The sequence below is a fragment of the Hetaerina americana genome, unplaced genomic scaffold (assembly GCF_022747635.1).
Source record: "Hetaerina americana unplaced genomic scaffold, ioHetAmer1.1.p SCAF_12, whole genome shotgun sequence".
NCBI classification, from domain to species: domain Eukaryota; kingdom Metazoa; phylum Arthropoda; class Insecta; order Odonata; family Calopterygidae; genus Hetaerina; species Hetaerina americana.
The window spans coordinates 29,255,965-29,270,349 of record NW_027286292.1 but is presented as its reverse complement, the minus strand read 5'-3'; the positions used below and the strand labels follow the sequence as shown (position 1 = coordinate 29,270,349).

The following is a 14,385-nucleotide window of genomic DNA, read 5'->3' as shown; positions in this document are numbered from 1 at the left end:
ATCAGCAATTCACGAAATTTTCCCCTCATTTATCCCTGGCTGTGCATAATGGTCAATCATTCATTATAAATGTGAATTTGATGTATTCTTAGTGAGCTTTAAAACATCTTTTTGACCATCTCACCAAGGTATTTTCCTTTTAAAATCATGAAACTTTTCAGTGGAGATATTTCCATAGTTAGCCCCCTAATCACTTCAAATGTTTACCCACGAAATTTGTAGAAAGACAAGCTTTTTCTATGAAGATAAACTACACACATGAGAGTTTGGCATTTTGTACTCAGATTTAACTTATTTGACCTAGCGACATGCTGTATGCATGCAGGAAAATATAAAAGGTTCCTTTTTGCCAACTATTCTTTAGGTAACTTTTATCTTCATGCATGGTTGACCATTGCTATAACTCCCAACTTTTTGTTAATTTATATTGAAGTTATTGACTGTGAAGTTCTCATATCGTTGCAGGTGTGGAGTGGGGCATTGCCGTAGAGGATGCGTGAATACAAGATAGTGGTGCTAGGAAGTGGAGGAGTTGGCAAATCTGCCCTAACAGTGCAGTTTGTGCAGGGTATTTTTGTGGAGAAGTATGATCCAACTATAGAAGACAGTTATCGGAAGCAAGTCGAAGTGGATGGACAGCAATGCATGTTGGAGATCTTAGATACAGCTGGAACGGTAAGTTAGTGGAGAAATGGGACCAAATCATACTGCTTCCAATAAATACATTTTCAAAGTACCTTACCAAACTTGTGAACCATTTACTATGAGCTAGGTGGGGAACAATGGGCACTCATTTTTGTATTTATTTAATATTATTTTGGATTGTCATGTGTTATATTCAATTAGTAAATAGTGGAAATCATTATTAATAATATAAAGTTCATTAAGTCATTGGCATAGTTGACATGTGCAAGTAGAGGTACATAATTAGCCAGCTAACAGCAGTCCATTCAACAATAATTAAAATATTCCTGGGTTGTGTTATCCCTGTTTGGCAGAAACTTTGGTAGGTTTAATTTTTCTAATTTCTGATTTCTTGAATATTAGTGGTCAACTTATTATATGAGTAGATATAGGACCCAACTCATGTGGCAATATCTTTGTGTGACTCTACTATAGTTAATGTTATGGAATTTTATGATGTTTCTTTGAGTTTAAGGCAAACTGTGCATGTTTTAATGACATAACATTGTACGTATTGCAATGTGCCAGACTATCTTGGGCCCCATAAAAGTCATTAGAGAATCACCAAAGAAAGATATGTTGGAGATGTTTGAACTGCCTAAAGCATTTAGCAAGAAATTGAGGGTTTGTGGTTTAGTTGAGTGGTTTTTTCTGATTTGAAATTTCTCACGAATGTATGTATATCACTGAATAGCTACAAACTATGCTTAATTTACTGAATCTCTTGGGTAGTAATTTCAAAAGTCAATATAATGCAGTGGATCATTCATTTGATAAAAACAATACTCTTTCATGTTTTGATGCTATTTTATTTTGCAGAGAGTGATGCTCAGACTTGTACAGTTCTTGGAAAATTTGATTTAGGCTTGCAATTTTTTAATGCTTTGAATGCCTTCAATTTCATTTTGCAGTATTTCTGTTGTGCTTAATTCTCGTTAATGTATTGTCAAAAACAAATGTCACCTAATCTTGGAGCCACATATGTAGCCCCCTGGATAAAAGATTATATATGTAATTGGGGTAAAATTGTATGCTAAGATTGATTTTAATTATAAATTTTTTATCTTCTTTGTCAGGAACAATTTACTGCTATGAGAGATCTCTACATGAAGAATGGGCAGGGCTTCGTTTTAGTATATTCCATAACTGCTCAATCAACATTCAATGATCTTCAAGATTTACGGGAGCAAATATTACGAGTTAAAGTAAGTACATACGTGGAATTATCATTTCTTATTAAGTTAATAATTGGGGGACCAAAAAATAAGTGCCAGTGACACTCATTAGAATATTCAATATTGGAAAGGCCACGGTAATGAAATCATATACTTGTATGTACCACAGTCATAGTTTTATAATAGAAAATTTAATGATTAAATGTGTCTGATGGATGAAGCTCCTTATGCATAAAAATCTATTTGCAACCCATTAAACATTTAAAACTTAATTGCTCCAACGGAATTTGCTCATATGGCCTGCTAGCTAAAAGATAGTCCCAGGACATTTTTACCTGAGAGAGCCAGTGGCAGAGACAGATTTGAATGGAGGCTGGTAGATTGATTGTACTACCACTTAGTTTGCAACTGCTAAGGCATAGCATATAAAAACATGCTATTAATTATCTTGAAATACCCTGCTCTATGCATTATTAGAGTCTGTTTAGATAACCATAGACTGATTAAACAGGATTGGTTCTTTTTTCCAAGACTTTGCTCCAGAAAATCAAAATTGGTATCATTTTTATGTATGTGTCACTCACAAATGATCCCATGTGTAGTGTCCAAATTGGTGGTTATTTTATTTGTTATTCAATTCATTGTAAATTAAGTTGTGAGTTAGTGTGGATAGATGGAAGTATATTCCCAACATTCAATCAGTTACTTGTTTAGTTCTTCAGTTCATTAATAAATATACTTTTTATTTTAATGTAGGAAATAGAGCATGGAAGTCCTTATTCTCATCAAAAATATTTTTAAAATACTAGTGGATGATGGATTTCTCATGTGCCATTCCCTTATTTTTGCAAAACTCAAGGATAATTTTCTCAGGTGCAGCTTTTATTCCCTATGAAAGAGAGGGTATACAATTGTGTAGTTGATATCTTATTTAGCATAATTGATTTCAAGAATGTGAATTTTTTGCCTAATGATGCACAAACCTAATAATAGAGTGAGGTTTGATTAAATGGGAAGAGAAAACAATGGAGAGGGATCTTAATAACAATTAAGTTCTGAAAAAACATTTCTGCAGATGCTTGGTATAATTTAATATTTATAAACTAGTTACAGCAGTCCCAAGAAAGATAGAAATCTAGCAAACCTAATGTAGAGATGATTTTTAAATCACAATAACTTGTTTTTATTGTATTGGCATGGTCATCATGACTTGGTAGTTAAAATATCTCCGTCACAAGTTGAAATTTTTTTAAAATGGAGAGTAAAATACAATGAACGCTTGTAAATCAAAAAATTATGTGGTTAATGTAAAACCACACACTTCTTTTGGTGCATATGTATCATCATTAGATGACATTGTTGCAACTCTTGTTGCAACTGGTGGAAGTAAATTGTATACAATTACGGTATGTTTTCTATTCAATTAAAAATCATCTTGATCAACTGATTTAATTACTGAATGGGAGTTCACAAAGATGGTCTTAAGTCTATTTCAAATATGTTTCTTTTGAGATTAATGTTGAATTTTACCTTTAACGGCAAATATCCAATTGTCTATGACTCTTTTTGCATTGAGTTTTATATCTCCTCATTTTTCTCTACAAGGATACTGATGATGTTCCAATGGTCCTGGTGGGGAACAAGTGTGACCTTGAGGACGAGCGAGTTGTTGGCAAGGATCAGGGGGTGACCTTGGCCCGTATGTTTAGCTGTGCATTTATGGAAACTTCTGCCAAAGCAAAAATTAATGTAAATGATGTAAGTACCCATTTTCTGTATTTTTACAAGCAGATGGCCAACAAGTATTACTTAATTCCAATGTAAAAGTAGTCATTATGTATTTAATCTTATTCATGACAACATGAGCAGCAATGTGCTTCTCATGATGAGAGATTTCAAGTACATACCTCAATATACACGTATTTGCTTTCTACCAGCAGTTCCCAAAACTCCCTTATGTATTATTCAAAATGCTATGTTTTTATCAAAAGGACCACTACACTAAGCTGTAACTAATTGTACTGAAATATTAAATGGCATTGATTGAGTGGCAACTGCTTGATACACCACAACATGTAAATATTAATGTGTTGAGTGATTGTACATGCTTCTACAGACTTATCATAAATGAACACTTTATTTTGGTCTTTGTGCCATTTTAAGGAATTTATTTATGTCCTACTGACATGGTTAATACTAGTTCTGTGCATTGTCAGTTCATCTGTGAATTATGAAATATAGTAAATCCCCTTATTTGGGCTTTTCTAGGGACCCCAGAAAAAAATTGTAAAATGCAGGAAAAGGAGAATTTTCTTTTTTAATTGCTGAATTACTGAAGTCATTGTCTATAGCATCATCACAATCACAAGTAACATCAATTGGAATTATTTCATCGAAGTCAAATAAATCCTGCCTTTCTAAAGCAGTTATATATTGTAGAATCCTTAACTTGCTTCCAAGCCAATATATGTATTGTAAAGCATCCATTACAAGTTAATATATCAACCAATAGGGCTGAAGCTTGTCACTTCTATCTGAAACTGTGATTAATAAGACAGTAAGTCTTTGTTTGCTAAGCAACCCTTCATGACGTTATTCGCCTCTGAAGGACAGTGTTTTTTCTAGTGGCCCCTAAAAAAATATCCCTTTTTCGCTTGCATTTAAAATATCTTTTGGGTTATAACCTTTAAGAACTTTATTAAATTCTGACACCCTTCCATTGAGTATTAGTCTTGAAGTCAACACTTCTACTTACACCATACACAGCCTTGTGTACAAATGGCACCTATTTTTTAACCTATCTAACCTACCATTAGATGCTGTGAAATTTTCGATTGCCATTATTGTGGGAATGGCCAATAGTTTTTCACTTACACTGACACTATTTATGGTTATATTTAACAATCTATCAATTGAAAACCCCTCTTTTTGAAATGAAAACATCAATTTTTCAGACTTTGAATTCTTGACATAATTTCTCTTTTAAGACGAATCTGCACTGGTTTGCATGTTTCAGAATCGAATCAAGATTTTTCACTACTGTGTTCAATATAGAGACCTGCAATCTTTAATGTATCTCCAGATCAATACAGATTTCATCGTGAGAATTAAATTTTTCAGAATTTTTATTTTGCCCTTTTTGAAAATGTTTGTTTTTGCCTTGTCTTTCCATTGTCAAGCAGGATAAAATTTACATTCTTAAGTAATTGAGGAAAGCATAACACATGAGAATCTGAGCTACTACCTTGCAATTCAACTGGTGCAAAGTTATCCAGCTTCAAAATTGTTTGGATAAAATTTAGCTAAGTTTTTATTCAGTGCAGTTTAGATGTGATTAAGCAAGTTTCAATACTTTTTATTATTCAGGAGCACATATTATTTATGTTGGATCAAGGCTGTACAAATGATCCCAGATGTTAGTCACCAGTTCTTGCATTTTTGTAGCTTCATGATATTTGTGTGAAAGCCATTTTTATTCCTCACGATTTCAAGTTATGTGCAATGTGAAAAGCCTCCCTTAGGTGTTATTACAATGCATGAATTTCGTAGCTAACTCGTAGTTCAACAATGTATTCATGTTTTAAGGAAAATGAAAATAGAAAAGCATGATAGCAAAGACAAAGTGTTAACTCATTGAGGATTATGATTTTATTTCAATTTACCTCAAGTACCATTTCCTTAAAATATAAAGGTGCAGTGGAAAGGTCCATATAATTTCGGAGAAGGGAAAGGGTATTGTGGGGTGAAAAGGGAAATGGAGAGAACATTAAAGCAGAGTAAGGGATAAATTAAATAAGAATGAAAACAAATGGAATAAAAAAGTGAGGAAAAATAGGACAGAGAGTTGGTGATTAGCTGTTCTAGGGGCTAATGGTATGGGATGTTCGGCCAATATCTGGTAAATGAAGGAAGGAGAGATAAGAATTGGAATGGATATTGCTCAGTGAAATCATCATGCACTGTTTAATTGTTCAAATTATAAGTTATAAATGTGACCATTTAATTCCCATCTACAACCATATTAATAGCCAATTTATAAAATTTATGGATGATTTAATAATTTAATTATGGCTTTGGGGAATCATAGTAAAAATTATGAGGGATGTGAAGGGAAAGTTTTCTCCTAAAAAAGCTAATATAAAATGATTAATGAATAGTTAATCAGTTTTTTATCATCAAAGCACATCTTCGTTTAGATAATAATTGTTCACATGGAAGAACTTGAATGGAATGGCTATTCATGGAGTAAAAACCTGATTAAACATGATACAATACAATTGCCTGCCAATTCACTCTAATTGAAAGTTTAATGGATACAGGCATTTTATTAGTTATTGCAAGTGTCCAATAATTCCTCTTTGTTATAGAATTCTAAGAATGGCAGAATTTGCTCTGACGTATGAGTTCCTATTGAAATCCATTATATATGGATGGATACTTCTGCTATTCAGATTTTCATATCATGGTATACTTAATGAAAACTTCTAATGACTGACTTCAGTAATTGCTGGGTCTAAAACTCGAGGGAAAGCCATGAAATTTCAAGTATCAGTCGAAAGTTGACTGTTGAAAAATTATTTGAGTGTTGATGGATGTATCTTTAACTAGAGGGAAAAGTTGTGTGATCAGTTTCAAAGACCATTCTCTTGTGTAAGTTGCATGGAAATAATTTTTATTCGATTTCCAAAGCTTGATGGAATTTAAATGTCTCCGAATTGGGTTAAAACTTATAAATATGAAGGTGCTTAATCCACAAAAATGTCATATCATTAATCTCCATATCATGTAATGTATATATTTAGAGCAATATAAACCATAAACCCAGTAATCAACCCAAAGGTCGGTTTGGTAGGTGATGGCAGAGTTCATCCAGTACTAAGCCCAACAGTGTGTGAAATTCACCCATCAGGGTAGGGCTGCCAGTTTCTTTCCCTGTGCTGCTTTTGGTTTCCTAGGAAGATCTGGTACCCAAAATATCATAAAGCTTGGGTGGATCTGAGGGTGCCCAGGAATTGAACCCAGGCCCTCTAGTCAGTAGTCCAATGCTATAGCCCTGGACTACCGCGTCCCACTCAGAGCATATATATTCATATTGATATTATATTAATTGATAGATGTTTCATTAACATGTGTCTATATTCCCATAAAATCTATAATCTTATTTTAACAATGAAATAAAAAACCACTACATGTAAAGGTCTTGAAAAATTGTCTCTAGCTTGAATATGATCATTGAAGTCAATTTAGGGTTGCTTCAAGAACCTCTGTCTAATCACCCGACTTTCCCCTTATAAGTTTTGCCAATATTTTTTGTAATTGTTGGTTAATTATGGCAATAACTTCATTAAATTCATCCATACCTTTCTAATAATCTGTTCTATCCAAGAAACCAATTTGCAATAACATTTGTGGGTTGCTTAGCAGTCTATTGCCTGGATTTATAATAGTCTTTCTAATTCCTACTTCAGAGAGACATAGTTTATTTTTGTTTCATAATTTTCAATAGGCAATGGTAATTGAATACTATATATAAACTGATGATTACATATTAATGAGTAATCATTAAACTGGCTGTAAAGTCATTTGCAGCCTACTTGTGTATGTGTGGGGGATCGAGATGGTGCGGGGGCTAACGTACTGGCTTCCCACCCTGAGGGCGCGGGTTCAAATCCCGGCGGTGTTGAATATTTTTCAGAGGTATCTCGATGCCTACTTGAGGTGCTTTGTGGAGGGCACTTTGAGTGAGTACGCCGTCCGTCGGATGGGACGTTAAGCCGCGGACCCCTTGGCGCCTTTCGTAAAGAGTAGGCTAATGCCGACGCCGGGTTTCTCTCCACCCTTCATCCTTTCCTGTCCTTCCCCTATGGCGCAAATGACCTTAGCTGTCGGTCGCCTCCCCTCAAAACTACTACTACTTGTGTATGTGTTATGAGTAGGCGAGTATGTGGGATTAGTTATATTGTTGGTATATCTCCTAAGTAGTCATTCAAAATTACCTAAATTTATCAGACATATTAGTCCAGTGGATAGAGCATTGGACTTCTGACTGGAGGGCCCGGGTTCACTTCCCAAGTACACCATTGGGCTCAGTATTAAGTGAGCTCTATCCTCACCTGTTAAACCAAACTTTGTGTTGATAACTGTGTTGTCATATACTGGCTTTGTCAATTGCCCTTTTAACTTCGTAAAGAAGCTTGCTTCTAATATGAAATCAATTCAGTGACTTTTTTCCATGATATTCTGTGGCTATTTTTCTGTGGGTTGTAATGTAGTTATGCTATGAATAATTTCAATAACCAGATGCGCAATCTGTTGGACTAACATATTTTAAGTATTTAAAATTCGTCAGTCTTCTTGGAGACATTCCTTTTTTGATAGTTTTCATAAGCACATAGTTACTATTTTATTCTAATGTAGGAATTTGACAAACAAATTCCGAATTTATGTAACCCTAATTTCTGTAGATGAATGTTATTCAATGTGATTCAAATCATTAGAATTTCATCTTTCATTCATTTACAAATGTAGGTTTATTTTTATTTGTGTTATAAATATTTTACTTAGACAAAATAATATGTTTATATAGCACTCTTCTTCTAAGTAGATCAGCAAGAACAACTGGTACTTTTCAGTTTAGTTTGAAAATGATTTGGAATAATATTTTTCATGGCTAAAACCTACTTGATATTGTAGTATAGTTATATTTTAATGATTAGAAAGCCACTTATTTTTATGTGAGATGTTGAAATACATCCATATATAGATTCAAGTCTTCATTTGCAAATAATGCACTTCATATTTATTAAGTAGATACATTGGAATCTTGATGTAACAAGAACTCTAAATCCCTAAAAGAGCATCGATAATGTTGAGTTCTCATTGTTACCAATTGCTATGCCACAATCACTTCTGAGTTGATTCTTAGCTATGTTTAAACTCATCAGTTAGGTGCCTAAATCGTTCAAATTCAGGGAGGGTGCCATCTTGAAGGGTGTTGAAACTTTTGAAAGAACAAGAGGGTTCAAATTTAGGCACATATTTCGGCTCCCGGATTTAAGGATAGAAGAAATTAATCCTAAATACACCATATTGTGACCCCCTATATTTCCCTGTGCTAGAAGCATGGCAACTAGCAGAAGAATAATCGCCATTGCAGCAATGTATTATGTATATATAGGTCACAATAACATTGGTTATTTCTTTGTGAGGGTACACCAATTGTCACTTATTGAAAAAGCAAAGGGCTTTCTTGACACAAGTTGGGAAAAGGTGAAGATTTTCCAAGGCAAGAGAAATTTGGCATCTTCTAAATGAATGTAATTTAATTCTTGTAATAACTTTATCTTGTCAAATAATTGGATACAGATATGTTAAATGTATGAACATATTTCTTCGTTTGGGGCTTGATTTCATAACTGAGAACATCGTCTTTTTAAGTCACTATGTTTGCTCCTATTCATGCATATTTTCCTGTGATACCACTGTGTTTGAATCTATACTTCATTTGATTGCTTGTTAAATCTTATTTTCAATTATATACACTACGGATAATAATCTTTAGGTGTAATGTTGTGTTTGGAGAGTGTAAGCATTTAGTAATGCCCTTGGTAAAAATATAGCTCTCTACATAAATGCAACTGGGTAATCATAGGTCGTTTGCCAAACCTTGGCAAAGGGAATCACCGGTTCACTAAATAGAAAAATCCCAAAAAGTAAAAAAACAACACAAATGAAAAAATGCTGACAAAGGCTAATTGTGGAATAAAACATTAATTGATAAGGTAACATTAATAAACATGAACCTTTGGTTATAGAAGTTGGCTTAAATATAAATAAACTACACACAAAGCATATCTTAAAACAATTACTGACAAGGATTAATGACCAAAAAACTGTCCTAGAGTAAATACCGCATTAAGATAAATATTCTAAAACTATTGATATGAAATACTATCTGAGCTAATAAATTTAAGCAAAATTTAAAAAAAAACAGATAACCTATAAAGAGTAAGTATAGTTCAATAAGATAAAATGAATGTGAAACTAGTCACAAAAATCACCTAAGGTACCTAAGTAAAAGAAATAAATAGAAAACTTTAATAAAAACCTACCAAATAAATTTTAACTTCGTAAATAATCATTTAAAAATATCTTAGGACATATGTTAAATTCTCGTATGTTTAATCAATAGGAAATGCAAAATTTCCAATCTACATCTGATAATGCAATGAAAATAAATATGGACATTGAAAATGTAATATTATGTAAACAAAGTTCAGAAATAATGAATCCATATGTACAAATTTCAGGCACAAGCTTATAAGGTTTTTGATGGCTATGGATTCATTCATTAATTGACATTTTTGTGAGCACTGTCTTTCAATATCAAAAGTATACATGTTTCACCATAAAATATTGAAGTAGGTTTATGATTTATATTTTTAAATTGAATCATCGATAATGTTGATGGACCACTGTAGGACAATGAATTGGCCTCAATATGACCAATTATTTTGTGAGTAAAGTCAAAGAGAAGTAAACTCCACGCATAACTCATTCTATTGATATTCTGGTTAATCAGGATATCACTGTATCCCTCCTCCTCACTTCCTGAGTCAGAGATTAAAGTTCACTCATTAATTGAAGTGCATCATCTTGGGACAATAAGGAGTTATTGAGGAAAATCTTTTCCAAGGTAATTCAACAGATGGCATCCGCCTAGTCCTTTTAATGGCTCCTGACACATAACCTCGACATAATTTCTGAGGCCAATTTTGAATGACATTTTGGGCTTATTTTCCATTTTATGTGGTTTACATCATATGCACATTTGATTCATTTTAAAATTATTGAAAGTGCTAATTTTATACTCTAAACTTTTTAATGTTGTCACCATAAATACTGGGTTAGTTCATTCATTGCCTCTTTGATCCAAGATTATCCTGAATCATCCTAAATCTGAAGTTTGATGTGTACTTATCATGTATATGTCCTGTTTTATGTATATTTCATATACTTAGATATTTTGCCTATCTAGTATAATGGAAGAGTTTATTTTTCCTCGAAATTTCTCTCTGTGACTAAGATGAGGATCATATGCTGCAATTGCCATTCCTCTCCTTATTTTTGCCCTTGTTCCTTCCATTGTCAAGTTAAGGCTCTTCTATTCCATGGACATTCTGGGCTTTTTTTTACTGTCAATTTATAAAGTGTGTGCTTTCCTGGCTTAATTCTCGAAAAGGCTTACAATAACCTTTGTGTATTTGTGTGGCAAAAAGTACCCTAGTTCCATATTATTTCTAACCAAAGTTATTGAATCGGATACAAATATCAAACTAATCGATCCTCTGATGGTTAGGCTTTTTTGGCATCAGCATTTTTTGGATTGATTTCAAATCATTTTGAATTCTAGAAATGTTGTATCAGCCATCATAATTAGTTCTTCGGATTGGTGTCCAAGTTAGTTTTTTCATTGAATATGGTCATAAGCTTTGGGGAAATATTGTATGGCACAATGGACTCTTTGCTCCAATGGATGCATGTGTGCAAGAAAATGGCTCGCTTAACACTGTGTTATAGCTATCCATTTATGCAGTACAATATTTGCAAAAATTTAGTTCAATCTTTTACTTTTCAGAGTTCACTGAATATAAAAATTTGATTTTTATTGATGTGATTTATCATATCTTGATTGAAATGTAATTTTAATAAAAATCAATATCTGGACCACTTTCACAGATATCAGTTTCTTTGACGATACAGGAAATGCTAGTGAAAAGATGTACATTAGAAACATAGTGTACCTCCCTCTCTAGCTATCATCAGGTAAATCTGTTATCCACATTCATTAGACTCTCTATTCTTATTCTGAAACCAAGTTTACTCAGCACAAATATTTCTTTCTTACCGTAACTACAGCTGTCACTTGATTTTGCTGTTGAAGGATATAATGAAAAATGTATATATCATCAGAAATATGAGTAAGGGAAATAAAAGAAGAACATCATTACTAAGCTGTAACACAGTGAAGTTCTGTAAGTGATATAGAATCCCTTTTTTACTTGATTATGGAATGTGAAAAATTTTCTGAATACCAAATTATCAAAAAACTTCTCCAATTAGAGATAAAAACACTATAATGGAATCCACATTGAAATAACTGAAAGAAAATGTACTGAACTGAAGACTTTTCTTGAATTCTAGTAAAAGCATAAGATGCATTGACAAACAAGTGCTGTATGTTATTGTGTGATTTATTTCCCTATGCAATGTTTCATATTTCTTCTCCATAGTCAAAATCCAAGAATAGATTGTGTTGATTACCTTAATAAGTGCAGGATGTTTGTCTAAACAGTGAATTTTTTATAGTAATATTATGAAATAAGGATTGTAGTACAGTAAGTTCTATTTTTGAACACCTGTTTTTGGAAAAAATACAATTTGTGTCTATCAAAAAAATTAATACCCTTTGTTTACTCCTCTTAACACTATAGTTGTGACAAAACTAAAATTTAGGTAGTTCTCTATGCCCATAGTTTATCCGAACTATCATCAGAAAAAATGTAGAATATCATCTCAAAAGTTCAATGGTGAAATTTTTGTATCACTTAATTGTTCATTTTCCATTATTTTGTGACTAAGATACTCCAAGAATGTTCCTATCTACCTAGTTTCCTCCCTCAAGCAAAGAAAATAATTATTTATGTTAATATTCCAATTGTCATAGAATCCTTTATTTATGAATGAGAGTAAGTTAACCATAATTCACTTAAGAGCCCTCCCAAATCCAGATTAGATTAGAGACAATATTTAAAAGATTAAATAATTTCTGTCCATAAAATGCAATTAATTGCAATTACTAGGAGATATGTTGGCTAACAAGAATTAATGCATTTTGATTTGATTCTTTTATGAAAAAGGATTAATTTAAAATTGACATTTTATCAATATACTGGAGTTGAACATTTGCATTGTGAAATATACAAGTTATTTATCATATTCTCTTACATAAGCCACACACGTTAGGAATATGTATTTGACCTCAAATGAGTTTCTGATCTCACTCTTGGCTGTTTGGACTAAATAACACTTTTCTTCTATTTTAAAAGCTCTGCGCCGAAGTTTCTGGGGTCAGTTTATTGCAATGACTATTGATATTGGCTTCCCACCGCAAGGACTTGGGTTCAAATCCTGATGGTGGCAGAATGTTTTTGAAGTTTTTTAATACCTAATTGGAGATTGAGTGCACGTCAAGTAGAGCATACTGTCCATTGGATAGGATGTTAAATTGTCATGTCTTTGCCAAGACTATGCTAATGCCAACACTGGGTCTCTCTCTACCCTTTTTCATTCCCCAAAAATGTTACCTCTTCCAACGGACTCATCTATCCATAATTGTGCAGATGACCTCATACTTTTCTCCCCTATCAACTGCTTATAATAGTAGTTTGCAGTGGAAAGGTTGAAAGTGTTTAATGCGCAATCATAGTTTTGAACTTAGGATTATTCTAGTATGCATGTAATTCCTTCAGTATATTGTTTTCATGTGACCACATGGCTAAAAGTTATGTAATATTTATTCAGTTTTAAATAGAGAGAAAGTTTGCTTATGAATTTCAATTAATGGAGAATTTTTCTACATTATCATTGATAATTAGGATGCTTACCATAATGCTTATTGCTGAAATAAATACCTTATATGAAATGTTTTCTCCCCAAACTAGGATCTTTATTTTTATAAAGTAACAAAACAATTGTGTCATAAAAATTCAAATTTTAAAGTTGAAAGATTGATCTTCCATTTAACTGGCATACTATTTATGTTATTGTGATTAGTGGAAATAATTCTATCATAATCTCTTACAATTTTGTGTACTTTGGAGCAACTGGCCTGGCTCATGTTGTGCTGTATTTGCAGGATAGCCTTCAATAAATTTATGAGAAGTCAATTTGTTTCTTCTGCCCACAATGTTCAAGAGAGAGAGGAAATTCCACATGTGTGTCATGACCCAACATTTTAAAATAACACTCAATCATTATCAATTCTGAGTATTCTTTCTTCAAAATACATTTTAATAGTAAAACAATCCCTTTCTGAAGTTGGTACTTAATTCACCCGTTTATAATCATCTAGTAATGCAATATCATTGATTTTATTCCTAGTCCTGTGGATATTTTCATTCATGCAAGTGCAAAGGTTTAATACACAAAGATGAGTAATGTAAATAATGGAAAATGTAAATAATGGAAATGTTTTTGTGTTACCAGTTTCAATTTACCTTGTATCATTGTTAAGTTAAGGATTTAAATTACTTGATTTACTTAGGCAATTCGGGAATAATCTATTTGATCACCAGGTGCAGTCTAGATTCAGTTACAGATGTGTTAATTTTTTCCATCAAAACAGGATATTTTTGGTTAATAAGTTTCTTAAAAGTAATTTTAGTCAGGACAAACTGACATGATATTTTCATGTATGCACAATTATTTTTCTATTTGCTTTCAGCTATTATAAAGTGTATTGCAG

At 32.7% G+C, this 14,385-nt stretch overlaps 1 protein-coding gene across 5 annotated transcripts in view; it reads left to right on the top strand.

Annotated features, from left to right (window-relative positions):
* Rap1 (RAS oncogene family member Rap1) overlaps window positions 1-14,385 on the top strand; it is a 74,860-nt gene that overhangs the window by 56,141 nt on the left and 4,334 nt on the right. For all 5 annotated transcript variants that reach the window (XM_071582816.1, XM_071582815.1, XM_071582818.1 and 2 more), the window contains 3 exons: window positions 466-675; window positions 1,761-1,889; window positions 3,465-3,617. In XM_071582816.1, coding sequence (XP_071438917.1) covers window positions 493-675; window positions 1,761-1,889; window positions 3,465-3,617 — 465 coding nt within the window. In that variant the 5' untranslated portion in view covers window positions 466-492. The remainder of the gene's footprint in view (window positions 1-465; window positions 676-1,760; window positions 1,890-3,464; window positions 3,618-14,385) is intronic.